This window comes from Lactuca serriola, chromosome 2, assembly GCF_051521515.1.
Source record: "Lactuca serriola cultivar US96UC23 chromosome 2, Lser_US96UC23_V15, whole genome shotgun sequence".
In the NCBI taxonomy this organism is placed as follows: domain Eukaryota; kingdom Viridiplantae; phylum Streptophyta; class Magnoliopsida; order Asterales; family Asteraceae; genus Lactuca; species Lactuca serriola.
The window spans coordinates 122,033,903-122,050,683 of record NC_136409.1 but is presented as its reverse complement, the minus strand read 5'-3'; the positions used below and the strand labels follow the sequence as shown (position 1 = coordinate 122,050,683).

The following is a 16,781-nucleotide window of genomic DNA, read 5'->3' as shown; positions in this document are numbered from 1 at the left end:
CTGTGCAGACGACTTGTCGTTGGAATAAGGTTTCACGCGGATCGCCACGTGGCTTGCCGACGACATGTCTTCGACATAGCTTACTTAAAACGACGGTGTACTGTATTTCTGGAACATGTATTTGAAATAAACAGTAAATCTATTTTTCGCTACCTATCCCGATGACAAGTCGTCGGTATAGAATTTCAAAGTACCGCGAAAAATTTATGTCGTTCCTGCAAAACCTGTAGCGACAACTTGTCGTCGGCACATATGTCTTGGTCAAAGAAATTTAGTCAAAGTTTGCAAAGGGTGTGCCGACGACAAGTCGTCTGCATTGGAGTTCTTTTAGCAACGACAACCGTCATCGACATAGGTGTCGTCGGCGTAGATTTGTATTCTTGTACTGTAAAAAAAGAAAAACATCTTAGTTTAAATTTGAGTTTCTTTAATGTTGTTGAAACTAATTTTTTAGTAAAATCATTTTTTGATTTGAGTTTGTCAGAGTTTGACAAGTTTCATGGGTTATTCATATATTGTGGACATAAACTCGACCCAAAACGAATCCGTTTTCCACATCTATGTTCTTATATTTGATTTGAATTTTTTTTTTTGGTGCCACTATTGCTAGATATTCATACGTCCACTTCTAATTAACACAAAAATTATATATTTATAAAATTTGGCAACCGGTCTTTTTCTTTAGACAACTATTAATTAGACCGATCTTGTGTGGGTTCCGAGGGTCTCTAAAGGATCCGGTCATTTTCGGATCGGTCCCGGACGATCTCGGGCCGTTTTTTTTCTGTCCGGTGTCGTTTTAGATTGATTTGGTCTTGTTCTTTTATTGGGCCTCGATCTTTTTTTGGGTTTGGTCCAATACCTGGCGGGTCATATAATTCTAAAAAACATTCCCTAATTTTCTGAAGAATTGGGTTTTATATGGTATGCTTTTTGTGGTAATGAAATATAATCAGGGAAATTCTAAACATACCCTCAATTGTTTTGTGTATCATTTATATGAGTGTAATAAGGCTTGTAGCTCCTAGTGTAACGATTTATGTAAGTTACATATAGTAACACTTTATAATATATATTGAAAAATTTGTTCGGAAAAGTTGATGAATGGATGTTTGAACTTTGATGTATGACATCCTTCCTAATAATTAAATAATTTTTTTTGTCACATCTCATTTTTTCTTCATTTATATTCATCATGACATTTTTAGACTTTTGAATTTTCTATTTTCAACTTGTCATTTTATTGTGTTTTTTATTTTATTAAATTAAAATTTCATATTTAATATGTATGTTAATATATATGTAAGTTATTTATTAAAAATTGTTTATATATATAATGTATTCAATACATTAAACTATCATTAATTTTAATAATTCATAATTTTTCTCATTTTTATTTTAAATCCAATTTTTTTAAATCGCTAAAATTTAATATTTAATTTTTTTTAAAGAAATCCATATAATATATTATATATGAGCAGGAAACAAATGGATTACATTATATTTAAGATATTTAAGGTGTAACCGTGGCAATCCACAGGGTGTGAATGGGGATTTTATAAGGTGGGAACAGCATATCACATATCATGGGCAGGTAAAGTTCGACTATATTTATGGTGAAACACTTTTATATTTGTTTTATTTGATCTTTTTTGGAATAAAATCACCGTATAGGTGAAAGCTTTTATATATTATTCTTTTTTTAATTTCTCATTTTCAAGGTCAAACGTTGAATGCTCGGTACTTACGTCAGCTACCTTTCGTCAATGGCCATCCAGATTGACCATCAAGAAGCTGTACGTCATGAAATTACAACCAATTCCCCACTTCTCAACCCCTATATAAAGTAATCCACCAGGCTATCTTTCTTCAATCAATTAGTAGAAGAAGAAGTAATCTGCTAGATATTGCTTTCAAAAATCAATCCGTAACCGAAGATCGAAGTACGAAAATGGCAGGAGTTAGAAGAGTCAAACTGGGTTCACAGGGTCTTGAAGTATCAGCACAGGGTTTGGGTTGCATGGGCATGTCCGCTTTCTATGGAGCCCCCAAACCTGAACCTGACATGATCAAGCTCATCCACCACGCCATTAACGCCGGCATTACCCTCCTCGACACCTCCGACATCTACGGACCACAAACCAACGAGATCCTTATCGGCAAGGTGACATTCTTCTACTACTTTGATCTTAACAATTACATTTTACTTTGATCAATCGTCGCTGCCACATGGTTCGTTTCATGGTTTGATTCAGTCAACTTACTGTTCAAGTATTTTGTTTCTTGTTAACTACAGGCTTTGAAGGGAGGAGTGAGAGAGAAAGTAGATTTGGCGACTAAATTCGGTGTCAAATACGACAGCGAAGCTATGGAAGTCTCCGGAGATCCGGCCTATGTAAAATATGCTTGCGAAGCTAGCTTGAATAGACTCGGTGTCGACTGCATTGATCTGTATTATGTGCACAGAATCGACAATCGTGTGCCTATTGAAATTACGGTTAGTATCATTTTCTTTACAAAATCCATATCCTTTCATCATCCATTGAAATCTCTCTTAAATCTTTTCTTGATTGTTAGATGGGAGCAATGAAGGAACTGGTAGAAGAAGGAAAGATTAAATACGTTGGATTATCTGAAGCATCGGCATCAACTATCAGAAGAGCTCATGCTGTGCACCCAATTACAGCCGTACAGCTAGAATGGTCCTTGTGGTCAAGAGACGTTGAAGAAGAAATCGTCCCTACTTGCAGGTTGGTTACCATCTATTCTTCTTGTTTTCTTTCTTTCTTTCTTTTTTCTTCAATATTTAGCAAGTGACGAAGTATTAAAAAATTCAAAGCTCTTACTTCTTTATATCATCCTTTGTATTTCAGAGAACTTGGGATTGGGATTGTTACATACAGTCCTCTAGGACGGGGGTTCTTCTCGTCTGGTCCAAAGGTGCTCGAGAATTTGGAAGATGGGGACTTCCGTAAGGTCTGTTGATTGTTACACTTTTTCGTTATATTTTCAATTCATGTACATATCTAGCAACAAATAGGCAATTGATATCAATCTGGTTTTCAAATTTATTATTTTGTAGTATCTACCGAGGTTCCAAGCTGAAAATATTGAGCATAACACGATCATGTTCAAGAAGGTTAGTGACATGGCCGCAAAGAAAGGGTGCACGCCATCGCAGCTATCGTTGGCTTGGGTTCACCACCAAGGAAATGACGTGGTTCCCATTCCTGGAACGACGAAGATTGAGAATCTTGAACAGAACATTGGAGCTTTATCTGTGAAGCTAACACCAGAAGACATGGCTGAACTAGAAGCCATTGCTTCTGCTGATTCAGTTAAGGGTGGTAGATATGGTGATGGTATTTCAACATTTAAGGACACCGAGACTCCTCCATTGTCATCCTGGAAAGCTTGATTCATGCTGCGAGCATATTGTTTGTTGCGTAGTGCTATACATTATTTGTTTAATTTGTGCTATGCTATATATCTTTGGTTGATATGTAATTTGTTTTCTTGTACCATGCTTTTCGCTGTCAAATAAAAGTGATACACAATTTTAGGGTTATGTCTTTAAGGACATAAATGAGTAATTTCATATATATCCGATAACGACTTGATAAGATCGACCCGACATGCCCCCAAAATCTTTGGGTTTTGGTGTTTTTTGTCATCCCTATTTTGGAGTTAATAATCAGTTCGAATCTTTCGTCAAGTTTCTCTAACAACAAATTCATAGAAGATCATTCTTCCCGATCATCATGCATGCATTTGTTGGATTTAGTCTAACATATCAGAACATGCAAGATCATGTGCTTCTGGAAGAATGTAAAGGAGAGTATCTTTACACCACTGAACGGTTATCAGCGGATCAGTTTATACCTCTGTGGATCAGCGTATAAATTGTCATATTGGTTATATATATTGTATCAACTCACCTCGGTATTGAAAAATTTAGAAATGGCCGTGAATGCACCAACTTCTACGAATGCAACATCGTCGTCCGATACTCCACGTCCATGGACGACAAGAGAGGTGATGGTTGAACATTTTTGAAGGTATAACAACAATGGTTACCCCTGATTACCCTGGAGGTGATGAATGACACTTCATTTTGTCTTTTCCTTGAACAGTTTCCATCACATTGGCTTTCTCTACGACCTCTATTAGTTTTTCCTAGATTAAACTGGTTGTTAACCATTGTTTGTTCTTCAGCTTCTTCACCTACCACCGTTAAATACAAATGCACTATTTTCTTTGATTCAAACATTACATGTCTCAATTGAAATACATCAGTTTCATCTCCGCAGAGGTGTACACTGATCCACAGAAAACAGTTCTATAACTTATCTTCAGAGGTGTACACTGATCCGTAGAGGTGTACACTAATCCTTAGATGTGTATACATATCCACAAAGGTGTACACTGATCCGTAGAGGTGTACACTGTTGTTGCGGTGTACATTGATCCTTATCTAGCTAAGTGATGTTTAAAAAACCCCTTACCTAGACTTCCAACGTTGCACCTGACGTGTTATCTTCCCAATTATGCTATTAATTAAAACCCCGATTTGGACCTCATTCATTTGTTTCTTACCCCTTCGTGAAAAGTCGAAGCAAGCACCTTCCTTTATATAATCAACTTGTTCGATTCTTCAACACAATTTCTGTAAGCTCGTCCAATGTAAGAAATCGCCTCCATGTTGCTCGTGTGTTTATTAAAGACGATGTTAACAAATGTGACTGCGATGTCATTCCAGGTAAGGAACAGACATGTTGGAAGCTCACTAACCCCGGCGGACATTTTTGGTATTGCAACAACAGCTTGCTAAGCTTCGATCTAGTTTGATTTGTTAATGCAAGATTTTTTAGGGCTTCACTATTAAAAACCCATTACATTACAAAAAAAACCCTAAAAGTAATTTTCATTTTCTTGGGTTGTTGTCGTGATTTCGTTTCTAAAAATATATGTACGATCGCGATTGTTTAAATGGTGTTGTAGTGTTAATCATTTTTTATTTCGTGGTTTCCTAAATTGCATTTGGTGATTAGTGATTATGTTTTGATGTTTTATTCATGTGGGTTTGATAGAGACAAGATTGAGGAAATGTGATTACTCTGAATGAAAAGATGTTGCACTGGAAGATGGTTACTACAAAAAACTCATCTATTCCATGAAGCAGCAGTTGGATTCCAAAGAGGATCTTGGTGTCATAGAAAACTTGAGGACTAAGAATGCCGAGTTGGAGTTTCTCCTGAGTAAGGAGAAGAGTCTAGTGGCAAGCATGGAGAAGGGGATGTGTGATTCCAAGGAGAAGAGTCTAGCGGTAGCATTTAGGGATTAGTGAGTAATTATGTTTGGATGTTTTATCCATGTGGATTTGATACAGACAAGACTGAGGAAATGTGATTACTTTGAATGGGAAGATGTTGCACTGGAAGATAGTTACTACAAAAACCTCATCTATTCCATGAAGCAGCAGTTGGATTCCAAATAGGATCTTGGTGTCATAAAAAACTTAAGGACTAAGAATGTTGAGTTGGAATTTCTCCTCAGTAAGGAGAAGAGTCTAGCGGCAAGCATGGAGAAGGGGATGTGTGATTCCAAGAAAGAGCATACGTATGTACAAGTTGTTGGTAGTTGTTCTAGTTGTTGGGTATGTTTGTTTTGTTTTCTAGTTAGCTAATTAGTGTTAGCATGTAAAGCTTTTGGTCTAGCTGTTAGTGTAAAGTGTGTGTATTGGGATGTGAAGGTTTTTTGTATCTTTTGTATGCATTTCGTATCTTTTGTAAAATCTCAATGACAATTGGTAATTAGCCTTAATGTAAAGTCCCAACGACATATAACTCGATTGGAAAGTTTATGTGGATAGTGGAATGGAATTGTTTATGCTAATGGAAATGTTCTTAAAACAATAATCATAAAACAATCAGTCTACTATTCCAAATAATTTTTGGCATCATATTACGGTAACTAAATCCCGTATCTCTACCAATGGAACACCCAATGCAAGGATTTCCATGAACATGCACACATAAACTCCACAATCTCCTCTTTCTCCTTCTTCTACTTTTTCTTGTTGCGACGCATCTTTAGCTTTAATGAATTCCACCTTAGTAGGTTTCTGTCCATTGGGAAAATGGGCCCAATATGATATGTGGTCTAGTTCACTTAATATACTATCTCTCAATAATTTGAAACTACCGTCACACGCATATCTTCTAAAGAAACCACATCATTCGGCCGAATCATATATGCTCACTTTCCATGTAAGTAGATCCAAATCAGCCAAATACCAATGCAGGTGGGGTATGATGGGAATTAAAACCTTCAAAAAAATGAAAAGTTATTAGATAAATACATATTATATATATATATATATATATATATATATATATATATATATATATATAATATTATATGATATCTATATCATTCCAATGTGGTCCATCAACCATCCCGGCTGCTACACGCCTCAAATAATGTTGTTTCCCAGGTTCCAAAGTCGTGCCTTCAAGATTAATAATCGTCCACCTACCAATCGACGGATTTATTTCCTTGAGCAGTGACGTCCAAATAACCAAATGTTGCTTGTTGGAAAAAAAAATTCATTTTGTAGAATTAATTATCCACCACTTTTTGTAATATAAAACAAAGGATGTGTGTTACCTCAAAGAGCAACCATCCACAGCCAATACCAATTAAACTTGACCAAAATTCATAATCCATCTAAATACCTCTTAAAAGTCTATGCTCCAAAAATACCGCTCCCATGTTCTTTCCCCACAATTTCCAAAATTCATCATCACTATCTGCATAAACGTCCAGTAGTAAAAGTCTTTTTTCTACATTATTGGAATTCTGCGACTTTTTCCATTTTCTGTTCTTCAATGGTTTCGTCGATGGAACCTACAAAATCAATATGTTAATTAATTTGGAATGATTATTTACTATATAAATAGAAATTACTTAATTTTATACCTTTGTGTAAGGCTCCCTACAAAATTTCGATTTCATTTTTACCCCCCTTTTAACTGTGTAACTGTGTTATCCTTAACTACAACAATAGGCGGTGGTGTCTACACATACGTATGGTTTGACTCGGGATCCAAACCATGAAAAAATTCTTCCCCCGCATCCACATTTTCCATATTGTTCACACCAAATTGTTTATCTTTTTCCCAATTATCCATTCTCTTCCCAAAGTGCTCGATTGTGGTTTTCAATTAAGTAACAATGCCTAATAACTTGTCTATTTTACTGTCTTCTGTGTGGTATGTTTCCTGAAAATGAGAGGCTGAGGTGTAATTTGCTCCCCAAAAATGAGAGCCTGAGGTGTAGTGTGCTTCCTGAATCTGAGATGGGTGAGGTGATGGAGACCACTACTTAGGATGACTTTGGCGTTGCAGTGAAACACATAACACAACAACTGTAAGCATAAATGCTTAGTGAGTTCCCCAAAATACAACATACAACACATACGCCACTCGAGGCTACTATACGACCCTCTGGCCGATGTGTCTCAGCAGGACCCTTCGGTCCCGTAGCTCGTTGGACTCTCTGGTCCGATCATAGCTCATTGGGCCCTCCGACCCGGTCTGAATCGTTGGACCCTCCGGTCCGGTCTATACAATTATATATCATACATACATCACATAGCACATAATCTCATACATGGCACACAATCTCATACATAGCACATAAGACCTTCCGATCAACTCATAATACCATTCTTGGTAATCTAGAGTGAGAAGACTCACCCCGTGTAACTCGGTAACTCGGAAATCTCGGTCTCCGTGAAATAGGATCTAGCCTCCGCCTAATCATACGAAAATAAACACTCGACATCAACACAATTCCCAAGGCTAGACCATTCCCTCTCTTAGCACTCTTAGGAGGGTAAAAGACCATTTTACCCCTCTCCAGGCTCAAATACTCTAAAGTTGACCAACCCTAAAAGTCAACAAAAGTCAACGGTCAACCCTTTGACCAAACTCGCCGAGTGCACAATTGTCACTTGGCGAGTTCAGTCATGAACTCACGTCCTTAAAACCTCAAATGACTCACTGAGTCACTTCCCCAACTCAGCAAGTTACCATCTATGTGATTTATGGGGGAAACTCATCCAACTCGCCGAGTTTGTTCTTGGACTCGGCGAGTTCAAGCCATGCTCAACTCAAATGACCATCTGAGGTCAGATCTGCTCCTCTAATCCATAGATCAAACCTCCCCAAGCTCAATGACACTACTTGATGATTTGGTCCCAAATACAACACTCTAAGTTCATCTCTACCATAACCCAACATATAGCAAGATGGATAACCTTCTCTGGACTACTATGGGTCCAGATCTGAAGTCTAAACATGATAAGGGACCTTATTCTCAACAAATCAACCCAATAAAGGGCATAGGAAACCCTAGATCCATGGATGCCTTAACAAAACAGAAAGAGGGTCGATATGCTACCGCAAAGATGATGCCCTCTGCTTGAAATTCACGAATATGCAACTTCCTTTGCCTCCTCTAAGCTGGAATCAACTTCTTCTAGCAAAACAAACCAACAAAGGTCCAATAATGTAACATGCAAAATTTCAAAACAATTAAAACTTTTCAAAATCACCCATTTTATTAACATTGTTGCAAAAAGGTTTTCAATACATTATTAAACAGAGTAATTTCCCAGGTTCATATCATAAAACACCAACGCGTGGAACGGTACGATCACACCTTTGCCTTGCCACGGACTCTTGAGAACCTGAAACATAAAACCACAACTGTAAGCCCGAAAGCTTAGTGAGATACCCCCAGAATACCAACCACATATACGCCTTTCCATGCCCTAACCTTCCGGTCCATGTGTCTCAGGGGACTTCCGTCCCTGCTGGGTAAACCTTCCGGTCCTACCCATGCCGACCTTCCGGTCCATCACACAACATAATCGCCTTCCGGCCCATAACATATCGCCTTCCGGCCCATAACATATTGCCTTCCGGCCCATAAGCATAAAATGCATATATATCATAACAATCAATCATATAACAGTTCATAAACAACAATCGATCACAGATCACATATCATAGCATTACTCTAACAAGATACCGGTCTAGCCGATTACTATTATAACATTACTCTATGAATCAGTCAACGTACTAAATGCATAAATACGCCCTTCCAGGTCATGACCTTCCGGTCCACATAGTAATGCCTTCCGGCCTGTAACATATAATGACAACTACCCGGATTTCTATCCGGTAAAAAGGGTCGGCCTTGGTGCCATAAACCCTAACGATATAGTGAGGATAACTCACCTCGAAACTGCCGACTGAACAGATAGCTCAAGCTGCTCCGATCACTGATACGATCTCCACTCCTGGATAGCCGCCAATGCACTGAATAACGCACTCTCTGTGCCCCCAACCCGCAGAACTCGAATCCCTTGCTGTTCCTTTAGCCAAAACTCTTCTCCTCCTTGCACAACAATTCCTTCAAGGCCCTAATATCCTTCAATCTTGCTCCAGATGCCCACAGCCGTTTAGGGTTCTTCTCAGTCGACTAAAGACGGACAATGACGGCCTATAAGTGCCTCTTATACGTCCCAAACCTGAACGGTTAGGGTTTTCGCCAAACAGCGCAGACTCGCCGAGTCCATATCTGGACTCGTCGAGTCCAGTCGCGAACCCGTGACCCGGTCTGCGATCCTACTCGGCGAGTCTAGGCTCCAACTCGCCGAGTCCCCTCTTAAAACACCCCCAAAATCATAATTATATCAATATTTGAAATTCCGGGCTGTTACAACTCTCCCCCACTAGAACTAGACTTCGCCCTCGAAGTCTCACTCTGAAAATAGCCCCGAATGCTGCTCCCACATATCACGTTCCAGATCACAGTCCATTTCCGATCCCCTCCGGTGCTGCCACTGAACTAACACCCGAGGTATCTCCTTATTCCTCAGAACCTCGATCTTCCGTTCTCTGATGACCACTGGCTTCTCGGCATAATTCAGGCTTGCATCCACCTGAATGTCTTCTAATGGAACCACTGCCGAGTCATCGGCTATATACTTCCTCAATTGCGACATATGAAATATCGTGGATTTGTCTCAAATCCGTGGACAACTTCAACCGGTAGACCCTCAGGCCTACCCCCGCAATCACATGAAAAGGCCCAATATACCGGGGCCCCAACTTGCCCCTCTTCTTGAATCGAATCACTCCTCTCCAAGGGGAGGCCTTCAGAAGTACGAAGTCACCGACCTGAAACTCAAGCTCAGACCGGCGTCTGTCCGCATAACTTTCCTGTTGGCTTTGTCGAATCTGCTCTGTTGACCGAAGCACGATCTATGTACTGCACATCACTCTCTGTAACCCAAGATGCAACTCTGCTCCAAACCTCAACAATCACTCGACCCATAAGGGTTAGGAAACCATGAACCACCGGATCCCCGATCCAAAGCCCACTTTGTCCATTCCGGACCGACTGAGATATCCATTCTCACTCTCAGAGCAACTCTCATAAGTTCTCCTCTTACCATCACATACACATGCTGAACTAACCCCAACACCCGCAGGGTGGAAGACCCGATACACTGATGATATCCTCGAACATCTCCCAAAATGAACCACTACATCCACCCTACACTCTAATCAGAATCACACTGAGAATTTAAGATTCTCTCTCCCCCTGCATCCCTTCTGAGCCTCAACAAACATCCCCAAACCGGATGGGTTCCTACTTCGCTGCCGCGAACACGATGCTCGAAGCCATACTCGAAATACTTTAACCATAACTCTGCTCTGTAGCTTTCATTCTTGTGAACTTGCACTCCCCTTCGGAGTTACACACCTTTCTCTTTTCCTTCCAAGGGACCCTCTTGGCCATAATGCCACTCCCACCAGTGCCACGGTGCTTGCCCCAAGCGACACCACCCTTTTTCGTAACCGTTATTCACATACTCTGGTTATCATTGCAGGGGCTCTCAATCCCATGCACTCTCTCCACTCATCAAAATCACTGCCTCAGCTGAACAAGATTACTAACCCGGGGCCAGACCTTCCAATGCAATCACATTGCAACATACACAATCCACAACCTCAAACTGATCCAGCAATACCAACAGAGTCTCCAGCATGACTGGACCGACTCTCATAACACATACTAGCCACTCGAGGCTATATCTCTGTGGGTCTGTACACCCAAACTCTACGAACCCTCAGGTTCTAACTCTGGGAACCTTCCGGTTCCAGCTCTAGAAACATGCACAACATAATCCCGTGGGATTAATACAGTACAACCCATCACGTTCCTCAAACGTACCAATACTCTGATCGCATAATCCCAATTACTTACTCAAGCTTGATCCCGGCCTCCTCTCAGGCCTCCACAATCAAATGCCCTAGGTCTGTATCCCGCCCCGCATACCCGACACCCGCTCTCGTCGGCCTATACTCTGAGCTGACAAACACTGCTGAATCCCAACAGCTAAGCACCCTCACATACTCATCGATCTCCTGGAGAATTCTCCAATTCTCCCCCACTAAAGCACTGACTAACTGCCACCGATCGTCATTAATGACCTTTCAAAACAATCCTGCATAGAGAGAACATTTACACACTGACTGTTTCCCACCAGCATAAGCAACCCTCAACAAAACACATCTCCTCCCTGATCAGTCCACTCAAAAGAATCCGATCTTTCAATTATCCACTCTACGATTGCAGATGCTACCCGACATTCAACCCAGTGCCGCATCTCCACTAACAACCCTCTCGAACGATAACCAACGGAATTCCCAACAATAACCCGTAACCAAACCCACAACCTGCCAAAGGATGAATACCACATCGAAAACCGCACGAGGCTACCGGCACCAAAACACCAAACTATAACCATACCAACCCATCAGGGAACAACGAATGCCAAAGCGAAAACCTGAAGCACCAATCCATAACCATGCCCAACCCGCGAAATAATGAATACCGCATCGAAATCCACACAAGATACCAGCACGAACAATACACCACAATCAACGCAAGGCAATCCAGACATCAAGAAAGCCTCATACCCGCAGCTGCCTCCGGCACTGCTCCGTCTCCCTCTGCCGCAAGCCGATAAGTACGACCCTAAGCCCTTAGGGCTCCGCTCCGTCCTGTCCTCCTCCTGAACTCCTCGAGGTGGCCGGTGCTAGAGCCTGCACCGGTCCTGCAGAAAGCTGTGGACAGTTGACCCTCAAATGTTCAACCTGCCGACACTGATAACAAATCCTCAAATCCTGAATTGGCACTGACTGCCGACAATCCCCTGCACCGTGCCCCTCCTTTCCGTACTTGCGGTATGCACCACCGGACCAACAAGCTCCGGTGCCATCCCTCCCACACTTCCCACAAGTGTGACCGCTCCGATCCCCCATTCTAACGTCTACGGTCCTGGACCGTTTCGGCGCCGACTGCGACTGCATCGGGGCCTGCCTCAGCTCACGCAACTGCAACTCAACCTCTAACTCACGCCACATGGCGGCCTCCTGCAACTCCAACAAGGTCTCACACTTCTGCGCAGACACGAACTGTCTGATATCCCTCTTGAGCATACTCAGATCTGAGCCCGCTCCGAAGCGAACGCAGGGCAAAACATCGCCCTCTCAATAAACATCCTGGTGATCTCAGTCACCGACTCCGAATCCTGCTTCAGCTCAAGGAACTCCCGAGCAAATCTCTCCCTCTCATCTCACGGAACATAGCGAGTACTGAACATCTCTCTAACTGATCTCCCTGAAACCGCAGCCCTCTGCGCGTCGGAATATGACCCCATGGTCAATCTCAACCAATAGGTCCAGAGCACACCTCGCCCTCTGATCAGCAGGGCATAAACTCATGGAGAAACACCCCTCCACGTCTGATAACCATCTCATAGCAGCAATCGGGTCCTGAACTCCATCGAATGTGGGAGGCTTCGCATAATAGAAGTCCCGATACTGAAAACCCCGACTAGCTCCTCTCTTTGCCGTTGCTACAGCCGTTGTAACTGCCGCGGCAGCCGTCTCTGCGAGAGCCGCATATCGCTCATCAAACTACTCAATCATAGCGGTCCTGATCGACCCAAACAATTCTGGTGACTCAGCCCGCAACAATGCAGCAACCTCATCACGCAGGATCTCGCGAATCCTCGCATCCCGCTCGCTCGTGCTCGTCCGATCGATAACCTCCGACGGCACCGATCCACCCGGAACTCGCTCTCCAGCTCCCGATCCTGATCCGGATCCACTATCGTCATGCCTCGAGATCTCCATAATGAAGACACCCTACCAATCTCAGACACTTCCCAAAATCCTGGGATCCAACTCTCGCAACCCTACCCTAGAGACCATGGTTTCCCTGATACGCGTATGGGTCCTGTGCTTTCAGTAGTACGGGCCCATACTACCTTCCACACCTACCCATATTTGTATGAAGTACTACCACAATACCCTAGGGAACATGCATAACAACTATCAACCCTCACCACTAGAGGAACACTGAGAACATCCCATAAGGGACCCTAGGCTACAGGCATCACATATCAGGCAACATTATCATGAATTCCTGAAGATCCCTAGCCTAACTCTAGCATGCTGTTCTATCAAGCTCAATAAAACAAATATCACGTATGGTATCTTGGGGTTACTTACTGGCTCCGGCTGATCGTACCTCCGCGTCCTCCTTTTACAAAATTTGAAAACCATTTTAATTTCTCTTTTTAAAATCCTCCTCGATTTGAGACTGGAGTCACACGAATGTTTCCCCAATTCACTCAAACCAAGGCTCTGATACCAACTTGTAACATCCAAAATTTCAAAACAATTAAAACTTTTCAAAATCACCCATTTTATTAACATTGTTGCAAAAAGGTTTTCAATACATTATTAAACAGAGTAATTTCCCAGGTTCATATCATAAAACACCAACGCGTGGAACGGTACGATCACGCCTTTGCCTTGCCACAGACTCTTGAGAACTTGAAACATAAAACCACAACTGTAAGCCCGAAAGCTTAGTGAGATACCCCCAGAATACCAACCACATATACGCCTTTCCAGGCCCTAACCTTCCGGTCCATGTGTCTCAGGGGACTTCCGTCCCTGCTGGGTAAACCTTCCGGTCCTACCCACGCCGACCTTCCGCTCCATCACACAACATAATCGCCTTCCGGCCCATAACATATCGCCTTCCGGCCCATAACATATTGCCTTCCGGCCCATAAGCATAAAATGCATATATATCATAACAATCAATCATATAACAGTTCATAAACAACAATCGATCACAGATCACATATCATAGCATTACTCTAACAAGATACAGGTCTAGCCGATTACTATTATAACATTACTCTATGAATCAGTCAACGTACTAAATGCATACATACGCCCTTCCAGGCCATGACCTTCCGGTCCACATAGTAATGCCTTCCGGCCTGTAACATATAATGACAACTACCCGGATTTCTATCCGGTAAAAAGGGTCGGCCTTGGTGCCATAAACCCTAACGATATAGTGAGGATAACTCACCTCGAAACTGCCGACTGAACAGATAGCTCAAGCTGCTCCGATCACTGATACGATCTCCACTCCTGGATAGCCGCCAATGCACTGAATAACGCACTCTCTGTGCCCCCAACCCGCAGAACTCGAATCCCTTGCTGTTCCTTTAGCCAAAACTCTTCTCCTCCTTGCACAACAATTCCTTCAAGGCCCTAATATCCTTCAATCTTGCTCCAGATGCCCACAGCCGTTTAGGGTTCTTCTCAGTCGACTAAAGACGGACAATGACGGCCTATAAGTGCCTCTTATACGTCCCAAACCTGAACGGTTAGGGTTTTCGCCAAACAGCGCAGACTCGCCGAGTCCATATCTGGACTCGTCGAGTCCAGTCGCGAACCCGTGACCCGGTCTGCGATCCTACTCGGCGAGTCTAGGCTCCAACTCGCCGAGTCCCCTCTTAAAACACCCCCAAAATCATAATTATATCAATATTTGAAATTCCGGGCTGTTACAAATAATGGCTTCTTCTCTCTCACAAACGCTGAAGCACAATAAGGGTTTCTCTCAAGGGTCTGGTAGCCGCAAATGGTGGCTATAAGCCCCTTTAAATAGGTCTCAAACCCCGGGGATTAGGGTTTCATTAAACAGCGTGGACTCGCCGAACAAAATGCTGACTTAGGATGGGTACCCTCACCGTACACCGTAAGTACTCCCCCACTAGGGTCTCGAATCGTCACCATTGACGCATGCCATCTATAATAGCTCCAAATTGGTTCAATCAATCCATGCCCACTATGACACATACGTCCCCCATCGCAATCGGGACTAGATCGATCGGGAACCCCACACCGAAGATCTCAAGTCTACATCCTCGTATCACCTCTGTGGCATACACTGCTTGCTCGTTAGCTATAGAAACTCACAGAGGTCGACTCAAGGCCTCTCGATAAATACTGATATGACGACTAAAAGCTAACGACACAAAAGATCGACTCGCTCTTGAGTCAAATAGCACTAAGGCAGGTACAAAATTCACAAGAAAAGTACCTACGCATAACATGATATAAGCATAATATCTCAGACTCAAATAAATAGAGAGAAGAATACATACCAGCCACAACGTCGGGTGCTGCGCGGACCTCCTCTGCTGTCAATTGGAAGGCTCTCCCGCGGGCCTTTGGTGCCTCGGCCTTCACTGGACGAACCTCGGTAGCCCTAGCCGCAGGCGCAGATCCCTGCTGTAGCTGAGGGCACTCGGCCTTCCGATGGCCGGTCTGGTTGCAATGGAAGCAAACAGAGAATCCCTTGGGGCAATCCCTCGCGATATGCCCCTCCTTCCCGCACTTTTAGCATACCCCTGCCCTGCACGACCCCTCGTGACTCTTGCCGCACTTCCCGCAAGTGCGGCCGTTCGCGCTCCCAGATCTCGAATCAGCGGGCTTAGCCCACTGGGCTGCCGGCTGAGACTAAGCCGGTCGCCAGTCCATCATCTGTGACTCGGCCTCCTCTGGCCTAAGTCTCCAACTCAATCTCCCTTTTCTGGGCATTTTCCTGGAGCTTAGCAAATGTCCGGTAAGTCGAGTTCACCACGAACTCTTGAATATCTCTTCTCAGAACACTCAGTACCGGCTCATGTGAGCCTGCTCGTAGACACCTGCTCAGGGGAAAACATCGCCCTCTCATGAAACTTCCTGGTAACAACTGTGACAAAATCAGTACCCTGCTTGAGGGTCAAGAACTCCTGAATCAACCGTTACCTCTCCACCGGGGGAACTTACTCCTCTCTGAACATGGCGGTGAACCTCTCCCAGGTCACCTCAGAAATCTCTGCCAGAGTGAAGCTCTCCGTCACGAACTTCCACCAATCCTTCGCTCCCAAGCAGAGCTGTTTCAGAGCGAACCGTACCCTCAAGTGCTCTGGACAAGAACACGTATAGAAATACCCCTCGATGTCAGAAACCCATCTCATCGCAGCAATTGGGTCCTGCATCCCATCAAACTCTGGTGGCTTCGTGTTGCTGAACTCCCGAAACAACAACGAGTCACCTCCCTAAGGTCCGACAGCAGCAACAGCAGCAGTAGCTACAGCAGCCGCAGCCTCAGTCATTGTTGCATACCGCTCGTCAAAGGTCTCAATCAATGTGGTCTTAATGTCCCCGAACATCTCTGGAATCTCAGCCCGGATGGCAGCAGCCACCTCCTCATGAATCAATCGACGGATCTCCTCGTCGCTGACACCACTGCTCCCCGGTGTGTGTCGTGTCCCA

General features: G+C 43.3%; 1 protein-coding gene across 1 annotated transcript; it reads left to right on the top strand.

Annotated features, from left to right (window-relative positions):
- The first annotated feature begins 1,885 nt into the window (after positions 1 to 1,885).
- On the top strand, positions 1,886 to 3,568 carry LOC145086710 (putative aldo-keto reductase 4). Its single transcript, XM_079024538.1, has 5 exons — positions 1,886 to 2,164; positions 2,297 to 2,497; positions 2,578 to 2,750; positions 2,874 to 2,976; positions 3,083 to 3,568. Exons 1-5 carry the CDS (start codon positions 1,952 to 1,954, stop codon positions 3,416 to 3,418), a joined length of 1,026 nt encoding a protein of 341 aa, XP_078880664.1. The 5' UTR covers positions 1,886 to 1,951; the 3' UTR covers positions 3,419 to 3,568.
- Positions 3,569 to 16,781: the final 13,213 nt, after the last annotated feature.

What these genes read in the sequence shown, in the direction of transcription:
- LOC145086710 (XM_079024538.1), top strand. Translation starts at nt 1,952, where the DNA reads ATGGCAGGAGTTAGAAGAGTCAAACTGGGTTCACAGGGTCTTGAAGTA. An exon ending in ACGAGATCCTTATCGGCAAG is followed by an intron (nt 2,165 to 2,296) that starts GTGACATTCTTC and finishes TGTTAACTACAG; the next exon opens with GCTTTGAAGGGAGGAGTGAG. An exon ending in GTGTGCCTATTGAAATTACG is followed by an intron (nt 2,498 to 2,577) that starts GTTAGTATCATT and finishes CTTGATTGTTAG; the next exon opens with ATGGGAGCAATGAAGGAACT.